Source organism: Narcine bancroftii, chromosome 12 (assembly GCF_036971445.1).
Source record: "Narcine bancroftii isolate sNarBan1 chromosome 12, sNarBan1.hap1, whole genome shotgun sequence".
Lineage (NCBI taxonomy): Eukaryota > Metazoa > Chordata > Chondrichthyes > Torpediniformes > Narcinidae > Narcine > Narcine bancroftii.
Window position 1 is genome coordinate 91,700,154 of NC_091480.1, and position 12,419 is coordinate 91,712,572.

At 45.6% G+C, this 12,419-nt stretch overlaps 1 protein-coding gene across 1 annotated transcript; it reads left to right on the top strand.

The window, feature by feature from the left end:
• Nucleotides 1-3,378: 3,378 nt before the first annotated feature.
• On the top strand, nucleotides 3,379-11,506 carry ndufa4a (NDUFA4 mitochondrial complex associated a). Its single transcript, XM_069904732.1, has 4 exons — nucleotides 3,379-3,487; nucleotides 6,507-6,595; nucleotides 8,096-8,156; nucleotides 11,308-11,506. Exons 1-4 carry the CDS (start codon nucleotides 3,446-3,448, stop codon nucleotides 11,362-11,364), a joined length of 249 nt encoding a protein of 82 aa, XP_069760833.1. The 5' UTR covers nucleotides 3,379-3,445; the 3' UTR covers nucleotides 11,365-11,506.
• Nucleotides 11,507-12,419: the final 913 nt, after the last annotated feature.

Here is a 12,419-nt window from a genome sequence, read left to right on the forward strand (position 1 = left end):
TACTGCAGGGGACAACCTCTGTATTTGCAGGAGTGTACCGCCAGCCTACTGCAGGGGACAGCCTGTGTACCTGCAGGAGTGTACCACCGGCCTAGTGCAGGGGGCAACTTCTATACCTGCAGGAGTGTACCGCCGGCCTACTGCAGGGGGCGACCTCTGTACCTGCAGGAGTGTACCGCCGGCCTACTGCAGGGGGAAACCTCTGTATCTGCAGGAGTGTACCGCCGGCCTACTGCAGGGGGAGACCTCTGTACCTGCAGGAGTGTACCGCCGGCCTACTGCAGGGGGCGACCTCTATACCTGCAGGAGTGTGCCGCCGGCCTACTGCAGGGGGCGATCTCTGTACCTGCAGGAGTGTACCGTCGGCCTACTGCAGGGGGCGACCTCTGTACCTGCAGGAGTGTACCGCTGGCCTACTGCAGGGGACAGCCTGTGTACCTGCAGGAGTGTATCGCTGGCCTACTACAGGGGGAAACCTCTGTACCTGCAGGAGTGTACCACCGGCCTACTGCAGGGGGCAACCTCTGTACCTGCAGGAGTGTACCGCCGGCCTACTGCAGGGGGCGAACTCTGTACCTGCAGGAGTGTATCGTTGGCCTACTACAGGGGGAAACCTCTGTACCTGCAGGAGTGTACCACCGGCCTACTGCAGGGGACAGTCTGTGTACCTGCTGGAGTGTACCGCCGACCTACTGCAGGGGACAACCTCTGTACCTGCAGGAGTGTACCGCCGGCCTACTGCAGGGGACAACCTCTGTATTTGCAGGAGTGTACAGCCGGCCTACTGCAGGGGGCAGCCTGTGTACCTGCAGGAGCGTATCACCGGCCTACTGCAGGGGACAGCCTGTGTACCTGCAGGAGTGTATCACCGGCCTACTGCAGGGGACAGCCTGTGTACCTGCAGGAGTGTACCACCGGCCTACTGCAGGGGACAGCCTGTGTACCTGCAGGAGTGTACCACCGGCCTGCTGCAGGGGACAGCCTGTGTACCTGCAGGAGTGTACCACCGGCCTACTGCAGGGGACAGCCTGTGTACCTGCAGGAGTGTATCACTGGCCTACTGCAGGGGACATCCTGTGTACCTGCAGGAGTATTCCGCCGGCCTACTGCAGGGGGCAGCCTCTGAACCTGCAGAAGTGTACCACCGGCCTACTGCAGGGGGCAACCTGTGTATCTGCAGGAGTGTATCGCTGGCCTACTACAGGGGGAAACCTCTGTACCTGCAGGAGTGTACCACCGGCCTACTCCAGGGGGCAGCCTCTGTACCTGCAGGAGTGTACCGCCGGCCTACTGCAGGGGGCGACCTCTGTACCTGCAGGAGTGTATCGCTGGCCTACTACAGGGGGAAACCTCTGTACCTGCAGGAGTGTACCACCGGCCTACTGCAGGGGGTGACCTCTGTACCTGCAGGAGTGTACCGCCGGCCTACTGCAGGGGGCAACCTCTGTACCTGCAGGAGTGTAAGGGGACAGGACAACACCTGGCCGGGTGTCAATCAGTCGGCCTGAATGGGTCAAGCCCCACCCGGTCGGGTGTCAATCACGCCGGCCTTCCGAAGTCTCACTCAGAGTTACTGCAGCTACAGCCAGGCTCTGTGGAGGTCTTGGTGGATTAAAGCCTGTTGTACAGTCTTTATCTTGTGTGTGTCTGATTCTGGCTAACAGCGCACCACACATGTTATTCAGATACACCACACAGACATGAAGACAAACTGATTGCAAATGATCCCCCGTGGATCATAGCACTTCCTTGAAGACATCTTATTATCATAAACATTGGATGCTTTAAAAAGTACACGTGATATTTGGTAGAATGAAGAAATTTATATTTTGAGCAGAGACTTTCCACATAGGGCGACACAGCGAGTAGAGCGGCGTAGTGGGGAAATTAATTCAGGCAACACCCCATGGTGGGACAAGATCGAGGAGTAGAAGGGAAAAATATACATTTTTTAATTCTGAAAGGGTTCTCAGTCTTAAGAGACGAGTTAAATGTGCAACATCAGCTGACACCGGAAGGTGTGGTAGCATGGGATGGAGAAATGGAATAGAAATGGCAGTTTGGCAACCACAATATTGTACACATCACCCACCCGGAATTATTCCTAGAATGAGGAACGCTTGATGGCATTTGGACTACACTCCTTGGAGCCCAGAAGAATTTGGAATGTTGGCCTTCATAAATCAGAGTATTGAATTCAAGAGTTGGGATGTTATGATGAAATTGGACAAAGCACTGATAAGGCCAAGTTTGGAATACTGTGTGTAGTTTTGGTCACCAAATTATAGGAAGGATATAAACAAAATAGAGAGAGTGCAGAAAAGGTTCACAAGAATGTTGACAGGATGTCAGGGTTTGAGTTACAGGGAAAGGTTGAGCAGCCTGGGGCTTTTTTCTCTGGAGCGTAGAAGATTGAGGGGGGACTTGATAGAGGTGTTTAAGATTTTAAAAGGGACAGACAGAGTAAATGTGGATAGGCTTTTTCAATTAAGAGTGGGGAACCAGAGGCCGTGGTTTGAGACTGAAGGGGGAAAATTATAAGGGGAACATGAGGGGAAATTTCTTCACGCAAAGGGTGGTGGGGATGTGGAATAAGGTTCCGGCAGAGGTAGTTGAAGCAGAGACCATAACCATATAACCATTCGTTATTTGCATTTAAGGAAAGACTGGATAATTACATGGAGGGGAGAGGATTTGGAGGAGTTTGGACCAGGTGCTGGTCAGTGGGACTGGGAGGGTGGGGATTTGTTCCGGCATGGACTAGTTCTGTGCTGTTTATGGTTATATGGTTACATGGGTCAGCAGAACATCGTGGGCTGAAGGGCCTGTACTGTTCCGAAACGTTCTCTGTCCTGACCTACATGCTACGCACCCAACCCTGAGATTCTTTTTGCTGCGGGTGAGGTAGAATTACCACTTAGTGTTAGAGCGAATTAAAAAAAACTGTGAGAAGAGGGCAGGAGGGTGGTCTCTCTTTGGGTAACATCGTGGTCTAAAAAAAATGCCCCTCAGAAGAGGTTCTGAAAGGGGAAGGGGGAAAAAAAATAAGGTGCAGCCAACTTGACTAAGGCTATAATTTGGGCCGAGCTGGATGGCCACGCGCACGCGTGGCTCCCAGTCGAGGGGCGGAGGGGAAATGGCCAGGTCACGTGACTCCGAGCCCCTTAAGAGCGGGGGCTTGCACTCCCAGTATGGAGTTAGGTCGCTATCATTCTTGCCAGATTTTTAGAATTAAAATAAAGGGATGGATTTTTATTTGAACCTACTGATAGTGTGTGGGGCGGGGGGGGGGGGGGTTTAAATTAAATATCTGGGATGGTGAGTGTTTGTCAGCGGGGACCCGGGCGAAGGCGGGGCGCTCAGGAATGTGTGTGGCCAGCTCGGTGAGCCAGGCCCCAGAGGTGACATTGCGCTGGCAGAAGGTGGCGAGCGTGGAGCTGCAACCATGTTCCGGCTGATGTACCGACAGGCCAGGAGCCACCCCAGCGTGAGCAGGGGGGGGGGGAGCAGGGGGGGGGGAGCAGGGGGGGGGAGCGCGGGGGGGCATGAGTAAGAGGGGCAAGGGGAGGAGGGGCAAAGCTGGGAGGCCAGAGGTGCTGGGAGGCCAGAGGTGCTAGGAGGGGCATGGGGGTGGGAGGGTAGGGATCATAGGCCTGGAGGCCAGAGGGGGTGGGAGGGTAGGGATCATAGGCCTGGAGGCCAGAGGGGGTGGGAGGGTAGGGATCATAGGCCTGGAGGCCAGAGGGGGTGGGAGGGTAGGGATCATAGGCCTGGAGGCCAGAGGGGGTGGGAGGGTAGGGATCATAGGCCTGGAGGCCAGAGGGGGTGGGAGGGTAGGGATCATAGGCCTGGAGGCCAGAGGGGGTGGGAGGGTAGGGATCATAGGCCTGGAGGGGGTGGGAGGGTAGGGATCATAGGCCTGGAGGCCAGAGGGGGTGGGAGGGTAGGGATCATAGGCCTGGTGGCCAGAGGGGGTGGGAGGGTAGGGATCATAGGCCTGGAGGCCAGAGGGGGTGGGAGGGTAGGGATCATAGGCCTGGTGGCCAGAGGGGGTGGGAGGGTAGGGATCATAGGCCTGGAGGCCAGAGGGGGTGGGAGGGTAGGGATCATAGGCCTGGAGGCCAGAGGGGGTGGGAGGGTAGGGATCATAGGCCTGGAGGCCAGAGGGGGTGGGAGGGTAGGGATCATAGGCCTGGAGGCCAGAGGGGGTGGGAGGGTAGGGATCATAGGCCTGGTGGCCAGAGGGGGTGGGAGGGTAGGGATCATAGGCCTGGAGGCCAGAGGGGGTGGGAGGGTAGGGATCATAGGCCTGGAGGCCAGAGGGGGTGGGAGGGTAGGGATCATAGGCCTGGAGGCCAGAGGGGGTGGGAGGGTAGGGATCATAGGCCTGGAGGCCAGAGGGGGTGGGAGGGTAGGGATCATAGGCCTGGAGGCCAGAGGGGGTGGGAGGGTAGGGTGATGGATGGCAGATAGAGAGTGGGTTGGGGGAGCAGGTGGCAGGAGGGGATGGGAGGGCACTGGTATTGAGGGCGAGGGAGCTGATGGGGAGATAGGACAGAGAGGTGGCAGGAAGAGGTGTGGAGTGCAGGGAGAGACTCAGAGTAATGGGGAGTTGAGGTGGATAGTAGGGAGTGGTGGGGCAGGGAGAGGGAAGGTGGGGTGTTGAGGGGCAGGAAAAAGGTGAAGGTGGAGAGCAGGGTGAAGGGAGGGACTGGGTAATGGGGAATTGAGGTGATAGTGCTTTGTAGACTCCACAAGTTTTCCCCTTTTTTTCTATTTCAAGCTGTTAAATTTGTGGATTTAGTCCATCGTCAATATCAGAATAGGACCCCAATACCCAGATCTGGATACACATGAGGGTTGATCCGCAAAGGATAGAACTTGTTTGCTGGCAATTATTTAGATGGGTTTAAACTAATGTTTTATGCCTGTTTGTAGTTTTCATTTCTTTCAAATGCCCTTTTAAATTACACTGGTTTTATTAATTTCAAGTTTCGTGATTGTTGACCTGCCAGAATAAATTATCGGTCTTCATCTGTGATGATTTCAACAGGGAGTTGCAATTTTGGGTGATGTTACGATTACAGTTTCTTTTCAAAGCAAGAGAAACAGCGCCTGGTATTGTTGGTCGTGAATGTCGTCGTCCGTGATGTTAGTGATGACAGCCTGTTTTCAATCAATTATTTTGATATAATTTCTCCTATGAGTACAGATTCTCCATTTTATTCATTACAAATTAGTGGATGATAATGGGTGGTAATTGAGTTGAGATTAAAATGCCATTTGTTTTCTGGTTATTTATACTGCCGACATTATCCCATTTGGACATGTTTTCCTGTACTGACAGGATGCTGACTTCACTGCAGTGAGAAGGGTTCCTCTGGCAGCAGGCTAACAGGTTATCGCTAACATTCACACAGCTGCGTACAACGCACAATTACAGAGTATAGGATTGCAGTGAAAAGATAGATCAAATAGCACTAACCAAGTGCCGCATGATGCCACTGTTACGGGGTTCATTCAGGAAACTGATGGCTTTGGGGGAGAAATTATTTTAAAACCTGTTGGTGTGCGCTTTCACTCTTCAGCTGATGGGAGGTGGTGTGAGTGAAGAGGGCACAGTCAGAGTACGATGAGCCCTTTTAGTACATTGGCTACTGCCCCAAGGCAGTGGGAAATGCAGATGGAGTGCATGGACGGGAGAGGAGTTTGTGTTATGTTCCGAGCTGCATTCAGTCGCCTTGTCTGATGTTGTGCAGAGCAGTTCCCGCACTACATTGTGATGCAGCCAAATGGTGCATTTTTAGAAGTTGTTGATGGGCGTGGGGGGGCATGCTGAAATTCGTTTGTTGTCCAAGTAAGTAGAAGCTTTGTGTAATGATGGCTAAGATAAGTGTGTCTCAGTTCAGGTCGTTGGAGATGTTTATTCCTAAATTCTTGAGGCTGTCTATTATACAGACGAATGAACTTTGCAGTTACTCCTGAAGTTAATAATTATCTCTGTTGATTTAATTGAGAGAATGCTATCTTGGCACCATGCCACTAAACTTTTAGTCTCTTTTTCTGTATTCAGTTTTGTCATTATTTGATGATACCTGGGCCAATTCTCTGGAAGTCATCAGCAAGTTTGAAGATGGAGCTGTGGCTGTACAGGGAGTAAACCTTCACTGACAGGAAGTCAAGGATTCAGTTACAAAGAAGGGTGCTGAGCCTGCGATCCTGAAATTTGCTGGGGATTATGGGACGAAAGGCAGAGCTGTAGTCTACAGGCAGTAGTTTGACCTGGGCGTCCTTGGTGCCGATATTCTAGGGCTGAGTGGAAAGCAAGGAAGATGCTGATATAAGCGACAGTAAATTAACTTGCAAGTTCGATTTTCTTTTGCCATATAGTGAATCTTAATAATGTAACTCAAACAAATTAATTCCCCATTTTGTAGCTTTCTGATCACTTGGGCCCAGTTGAGAATTTATTCCCTTACGTAACCACTTTCTTTTATCGTTGGTAGCTGATTCCATTGTTTGTCTTCATTGGATCTGGAAGTCTTGGTGCAAGCTTGTATCTCCTGCGACTTGCTCTCCGTAACCCTGACGTTAGGTAGGTGACAAAGTCTAACATTGGTTTTGTTGTGTTTGGGTGTAAATCAATGTGCCCTGTGTATTTATCCATCTTGCTCAATACTGTCATGTGATAGTGAAAACAATTGCACGTACAATCCAGCAGTACCCTCATTATACAGTAAAATCCCTGGTATCCGGAGTTCAAGTAACTGGCAACCCCAAGGAATGGGAAAAAAAAATCTGTGGAAATACATAAATAAATTGAAATAAAAACTTAGGTTTAAAATTGTAAAAGTAAATGTTCTCCGAAGCAACACATTCAGCCTAGTCGTGTCCAACCTGCAGCAGCTGTTTGAATAAAGTTTCAATGAAGTTATGTTTGAATAAAATGGTGGAGTCCAGTGCTGCTCACTGTTGGGGTGACTCTCTCAAATGATCTCCCTGCCTAGTATATTATTATGTATATTAGTACGGGCTTATCTGTAAAGTTGGGGGAGGGGTTAATTATAATGGCTGCACTGTTAGTGCAGCAGTTAGCACAACGCTGTTACAGCGCCAGTGATCTGGGTTTGAATTTGTGTTGTAAATACCTGAATGAAGTGAACTTTACATAATTAAGGACTACAATACAGGTACACAATCCTTTATCCGGAAAGCTCCAAAATCCGGCAAGTGGGGAGAGGACGGCACCATGAGTCGGGCGGGCGAGGGCGAGAGACCGGCAGCGCGCGCCGGGCGAGAGACCGGCAGCGCGCGCCGGGCGATTAGGGGGGTGGGGTCAGATGGCAGTGTGACTGGAAGGGGTTGCACAATTCGGGTGGTCTTAAATCTGGCCTTCTGAAATCCGAAAAAAATCAGAACACCCTGTCCCCCAAGGGTTCCAGATAAAGGATTGTGTACCTGTACTGATTTATTTCAAATTCTTTACATTTTGCTCTATCTTGTCTTTTAAACAGTTTATTCTTAATACAGTGTATTAGGCATTGTAAGAGTGAGTCTCAGACAACCAGAAAATTTGCATATCTGGCATCTGCAAACTCTGTAGGTGTTGGATGCAGGGGATTTTACTGTAGCATAATTTTCTATTGAATGTTGATGCGATTTCACGTTGAATTGCATGCCATAAGATTTTAATGACAAGGTCAAATAGCATGGGATCTTAATGACAAGATTCCCAGTGGATTCACTTGTTCAGCTACACCGTACTAGCATGGATGATGGTTTTTAATTTGAACTTTATTGAAGGATGCATTTATTAGAATTAGGTTGTATGCTTTCTAAGAATGTAACGTGACAGTGCTCTTGTCCTTCAACTGTTGTGGGCCAGGAGCTTGATGAAGGGGTTTGTAAAACGAGTTTTATTTGAAAATATGCAAAGATAATTTTTCCAACATCAGTGTTGAGAAATACGATGTGGTTTATACCACCTATTGTTTTAACCAGAAATGACGAAGAAAAAGGCTTTTATTTTGTGTCCTCAATTAAAGAGGCACGGTTTTCCCATGGCTAACTACATAATCACCTTTCTACCATGTAGCTGGGATCGCAAGGGCAATCCTGAACCATGGAATAAAATAGAACCTACCGAACAGTACAAGGTAACTTCCTTTTTTTCAAAACAGAATTGATTATTTTATTTTCTGAATTTGTGCAACATAATTTTCGAAATGTTAACGACTGAGCTACAACAATATTCAAACCAGGGTATAAGGTTGGACCAAAGGCCGATGGGAAACAATTGCACAATTATTTAATTGGGATCATTTCGTGCTTTAGTATCTGTGAAAAGAAATTGAGCGTGATTGAAGGAACATTTCGGAATCAGCATGTTCTCCATTTGCAGAGGTTGATGGTGTATACCATTATACAGGAGGACAAGTAAATTATATAAGTAGGAAATTGAAAGGTGGGTAAAACTGCCAAATGAATGTTAATTAGAAAAATCACATTTGCTGCTTGAAAAGGATAAATAGTAATGCTTTCAAAAGGGTGATATGTAAAATCGTGAAGATTGAAAAAGACTTGGGAGCTGATGAAATATTGCTGCCAGAGGTTCACAGCGTGGAAATGGGACCTTCGGTCTAAATGTCCCGTGCTGACCAAGTTAACGACCCAATTGCCTGTGTTTAGCCTTTCCTATCGTTGTACCTGTGTTGAATGTTGCAGTTCTACCTGTCACTTCTGGCAGTTTGTTCCATGAAGTAAAACACAAAAATCTGTAGATACCGTGGTTGAAATAGAACACCATTCTGGGGAAAACTCAGCCAGTCAAGCAGTGTCCTTTATATAGCAAAGGTAACTGACGTTTCAGGCTTGATCAAGGTATGGGCTTCTTGAGCAAAAGAGTAGAGGGGGTGAGGTGTGGTCGCAAGGGTAGGAGGTGATTGGTGGAGAAGGGAGGGAGTAGACAGCAGCGATCAAGGGGAGGAGGGATGGCTTTGAGAAGGGAGGGAGGAGAACTGGAAAGGTGAAGGGAAAGAGGGAAGGGGAAGAGGTGAGCAGGTTAGCAGAAACCGGAAAAGTCAATATTAAAACCACCTGGCTGGAGAGTACTCGGATGGAAAATTTAAGTCCCTCACTTTTCACCACATGTCTAGAAATTTGCCAGGTTTTCAATTTCCAATTGAAATTACAGCAGAGATGTACAGTATTTCAAATATTCTGAATATTCCCCGGTTTTCTCATTCACTTTGTTTTTTTTTTTTAAATTTTTTATTTTTCACACCATAAATCACAATAGCCATGATATACACTTTTTCTTTTCCACACATTTACAGTGACTTTTTCTCCCTCCCCCCTCCCTCCTCCCAAGCCACCCCCCCACCCCCCCCCCCCTCTCATCCATTTTAGGTATACAATCTAGGTTGCATTAATTCAGTTAGACAATGTTGTCATTCAACAAAAATACACCAGAAATTCTACTGAGTCCATTCTTTTCTTTTCTTCTCCTTCCATCAACTTAGGTAATGTTTGTTCCCGGTAGGTTTTCGCTATTGTATTTAATGTAAGGCTCCCATACTTGTTCGAATATTTCAATATTATTTCTTAAACTATATGTTATTTTTTCTAATGGAATACATTTATTCATTTCTATATACCATTGTTGTATTTTCAAATTATCTTCCATTTTCCAGGTTGACATAATACATTTTTTTGCTACGGCTAGGGCTATCTTGACAAATCTTTTTTGTGCATCTTCCAAGTCAATTCCAAATTCTTTATTTTTTATGTTACTTAGGAGAAAGATCTCTGGATTCTTTGGTATATTGTTTTCTGTTATTTTATTTAATATCTGATTGAGATCATCCCAAAATTTTTCTACTCTCTCACATGTCCAGATTGCATGAATTGTTGTTCCCCTTTCTTTTTTACATCGAAAACATCTATCAGATACTGTTGGGTCCCATTTATTTAACTTTTGCGGTGTAATGTATAGTCTGTGTAACCAATTATATTGTATCATACGCAGCCTCGTATTTATTGTATTTCTCATCGTTCCAGAGCATAACTTCTCCCATGTTTCCTTTTTTATCTTTATATTTAAATCTTGTTCCCATTTTTGTTTAGTTTTACCATTTGTTTCCTCATTCTCCTTTTCTTGCAGTTTAATATACATATTTTTTATAAATCTTTTGATTAACATTGTATCTGTAATCACATATTCAAGGTTACTTCCCTCTGGTAAACTCAAGTTGCTTCCTAATTTATCTTTCAAGTAGGATCTCAGTTGGTAATATGCCAGCGCTGTATCTCCAGTTATATTGTACTTATCTCTCATTTGTTCAAAGGATAAGAATCTACTTCCTGAAAAACAATTTTCTATTCTTTTAATCCCTTTTTTTTCCCATTTTCTAAAGGCAAGGTTGTCTATTGTAAAAGGGAGTAGCTTATTTTGCGTCAATATTAGTTTTGGTATTTGGTAATTTATTTTATTTCTTTCTACATGAATCTTCTTCCATATATTGAGGAGATGGTGTAATACTGGAGAAGTTCTATGTTGTACCAATTTTTCGTCCCATTTATATAATATGTGTTCAGGTATCTTTTCCCCTATTTTATCTAATTCTAATCTCGTCCAGTCTGGTTTTTCCCTTGTTTGATAAAAATCTGATAGGTACCTTAATTGTGCGGCTCTATAATAATTTTTGAAGTTTGGCAATTGTAAGCCTCCTTGTTTATACCATTCTGTTAATTTATCTAGTGCTATCCTCGGTTTCCCCCCTCTCCATAAAAATCTCCTTATTATTTTCTTTAACTCTTTGAAGAATTTTTCTGTCAGTTGTATTGGCAATGCCTGAAATAAGTATAGTATCCTTGGAAAAATGTTCATTTTAATACAGTTTATCCTTCCTATCAGTGTTAGTGGTAGCTCTTTCCAATGCTCTAAATCGTCCTGTAATTTTTTCATTAGTGGATTGTAATTGAGTTTATATAATTGGCCTAGATTTTTGTTTATTTGCACACCTAGGTATCTTATTGCCTGCGTTTGCCATCTGAATGGGGCTCATTCACTTTGTGAAGCTGAGTAAATCTTTCAATTCCATTACACTTGGTTTCACTAAAAAAACAATTGTTTACAGGTAGAGTTTTCAGATTTCTTTGGCACATTGAAATGGTTTGTGTGCTGTCGAATTGAATTGAAAAACTTTTTCCCAACTCCAGCATCTAATGTTAATTGTTAGAGAAGCTTCAAGTTGATTATCTTTCAGTCTGAAGTCCCCTTCATTAATCTTTTCTCTTTGTTAATAGTTCTTCTCGGTAAACATGGACTACAATAAACTGAAGAAGGAGCGACCAGACTTCTAAATGCTGAATGCTTTAGTGGAAAATGTGCTCTTACTACTGCTTCCTGTTCATCAGTTTATTGGATTGATCAGTTGTCAGATATACTGCTGAACCTAATTTGTTCATGTACAAAATATGAATGTAAATAAACTGGTGTCCTCCATTTTACTCGTCTGCCAGTTATTGCACATGGTCAATACCTGCAGTTCACAGTAATGTATCAAAATAAAACAAGTTAAATAAAACAAATACTTGGATGCATTACAGCCCAAGTCTGAAGAAAAAAACAAATGGCAATGTTTTAGAGGAAAAAATAGTGAAAGAATATAAACTGGAATCTGACTTTTGTCACTGATCTTTTTCTAAAGTTCATGATTTTCCACCTTGGAAGGTCTAACCCCTGGGTTAGCCTCAGATGAAATGTGGATTGCATAGGCCCATGAATTTTGTGTACCACGTGAAGCAATTTCCTTAAATATGAGAAGTCAGGGTTGTTATTTTCCATTTGCATTTATTCCTCCTCAGATGCATAAAGATTGAACAATTGTGGAGAGACAGGTGACCTCTCCATCTGGAACCTGATGGGAATGTGCATTGTGGAGGGACAGGTGACCTCTCCATCTGGAGCCTAGTTGAGAGTTGCATCACCTGGCAATCTAGATTGGACTTGCCCACCCAATGCACACCTGATTATTGGCTCCTTTAATCACTTAGTGATTACCTGGGCCAGACCCTCCAGCCTACTGTGCTATAAAGCCCACTCTGTGCAATAGCTCTTTTGCTCTTCAGTACTGAGTTGAACCCTGCTCCACTCCAGGTCGTGAACTGTGAGCAACATTGGAGGATTTATTGATAAGGTGTGCTCATTGCATAGGGATTAGCGCTATTGTATATTAGTATTGTCGATAGAGTTGGACCTGAGTGGCAGGAATGGCAGGTAGGGTATTGTAATCCTTGGATGTTATGAATACACAGTTGCTAGTATTGAGTCCAATGTGACTAGGTTGTAATCTTGTATGAGGGGAAGCAGTAACATCAGTAATGTTAAGTCCAATGTGACTGATTATATTGTAATT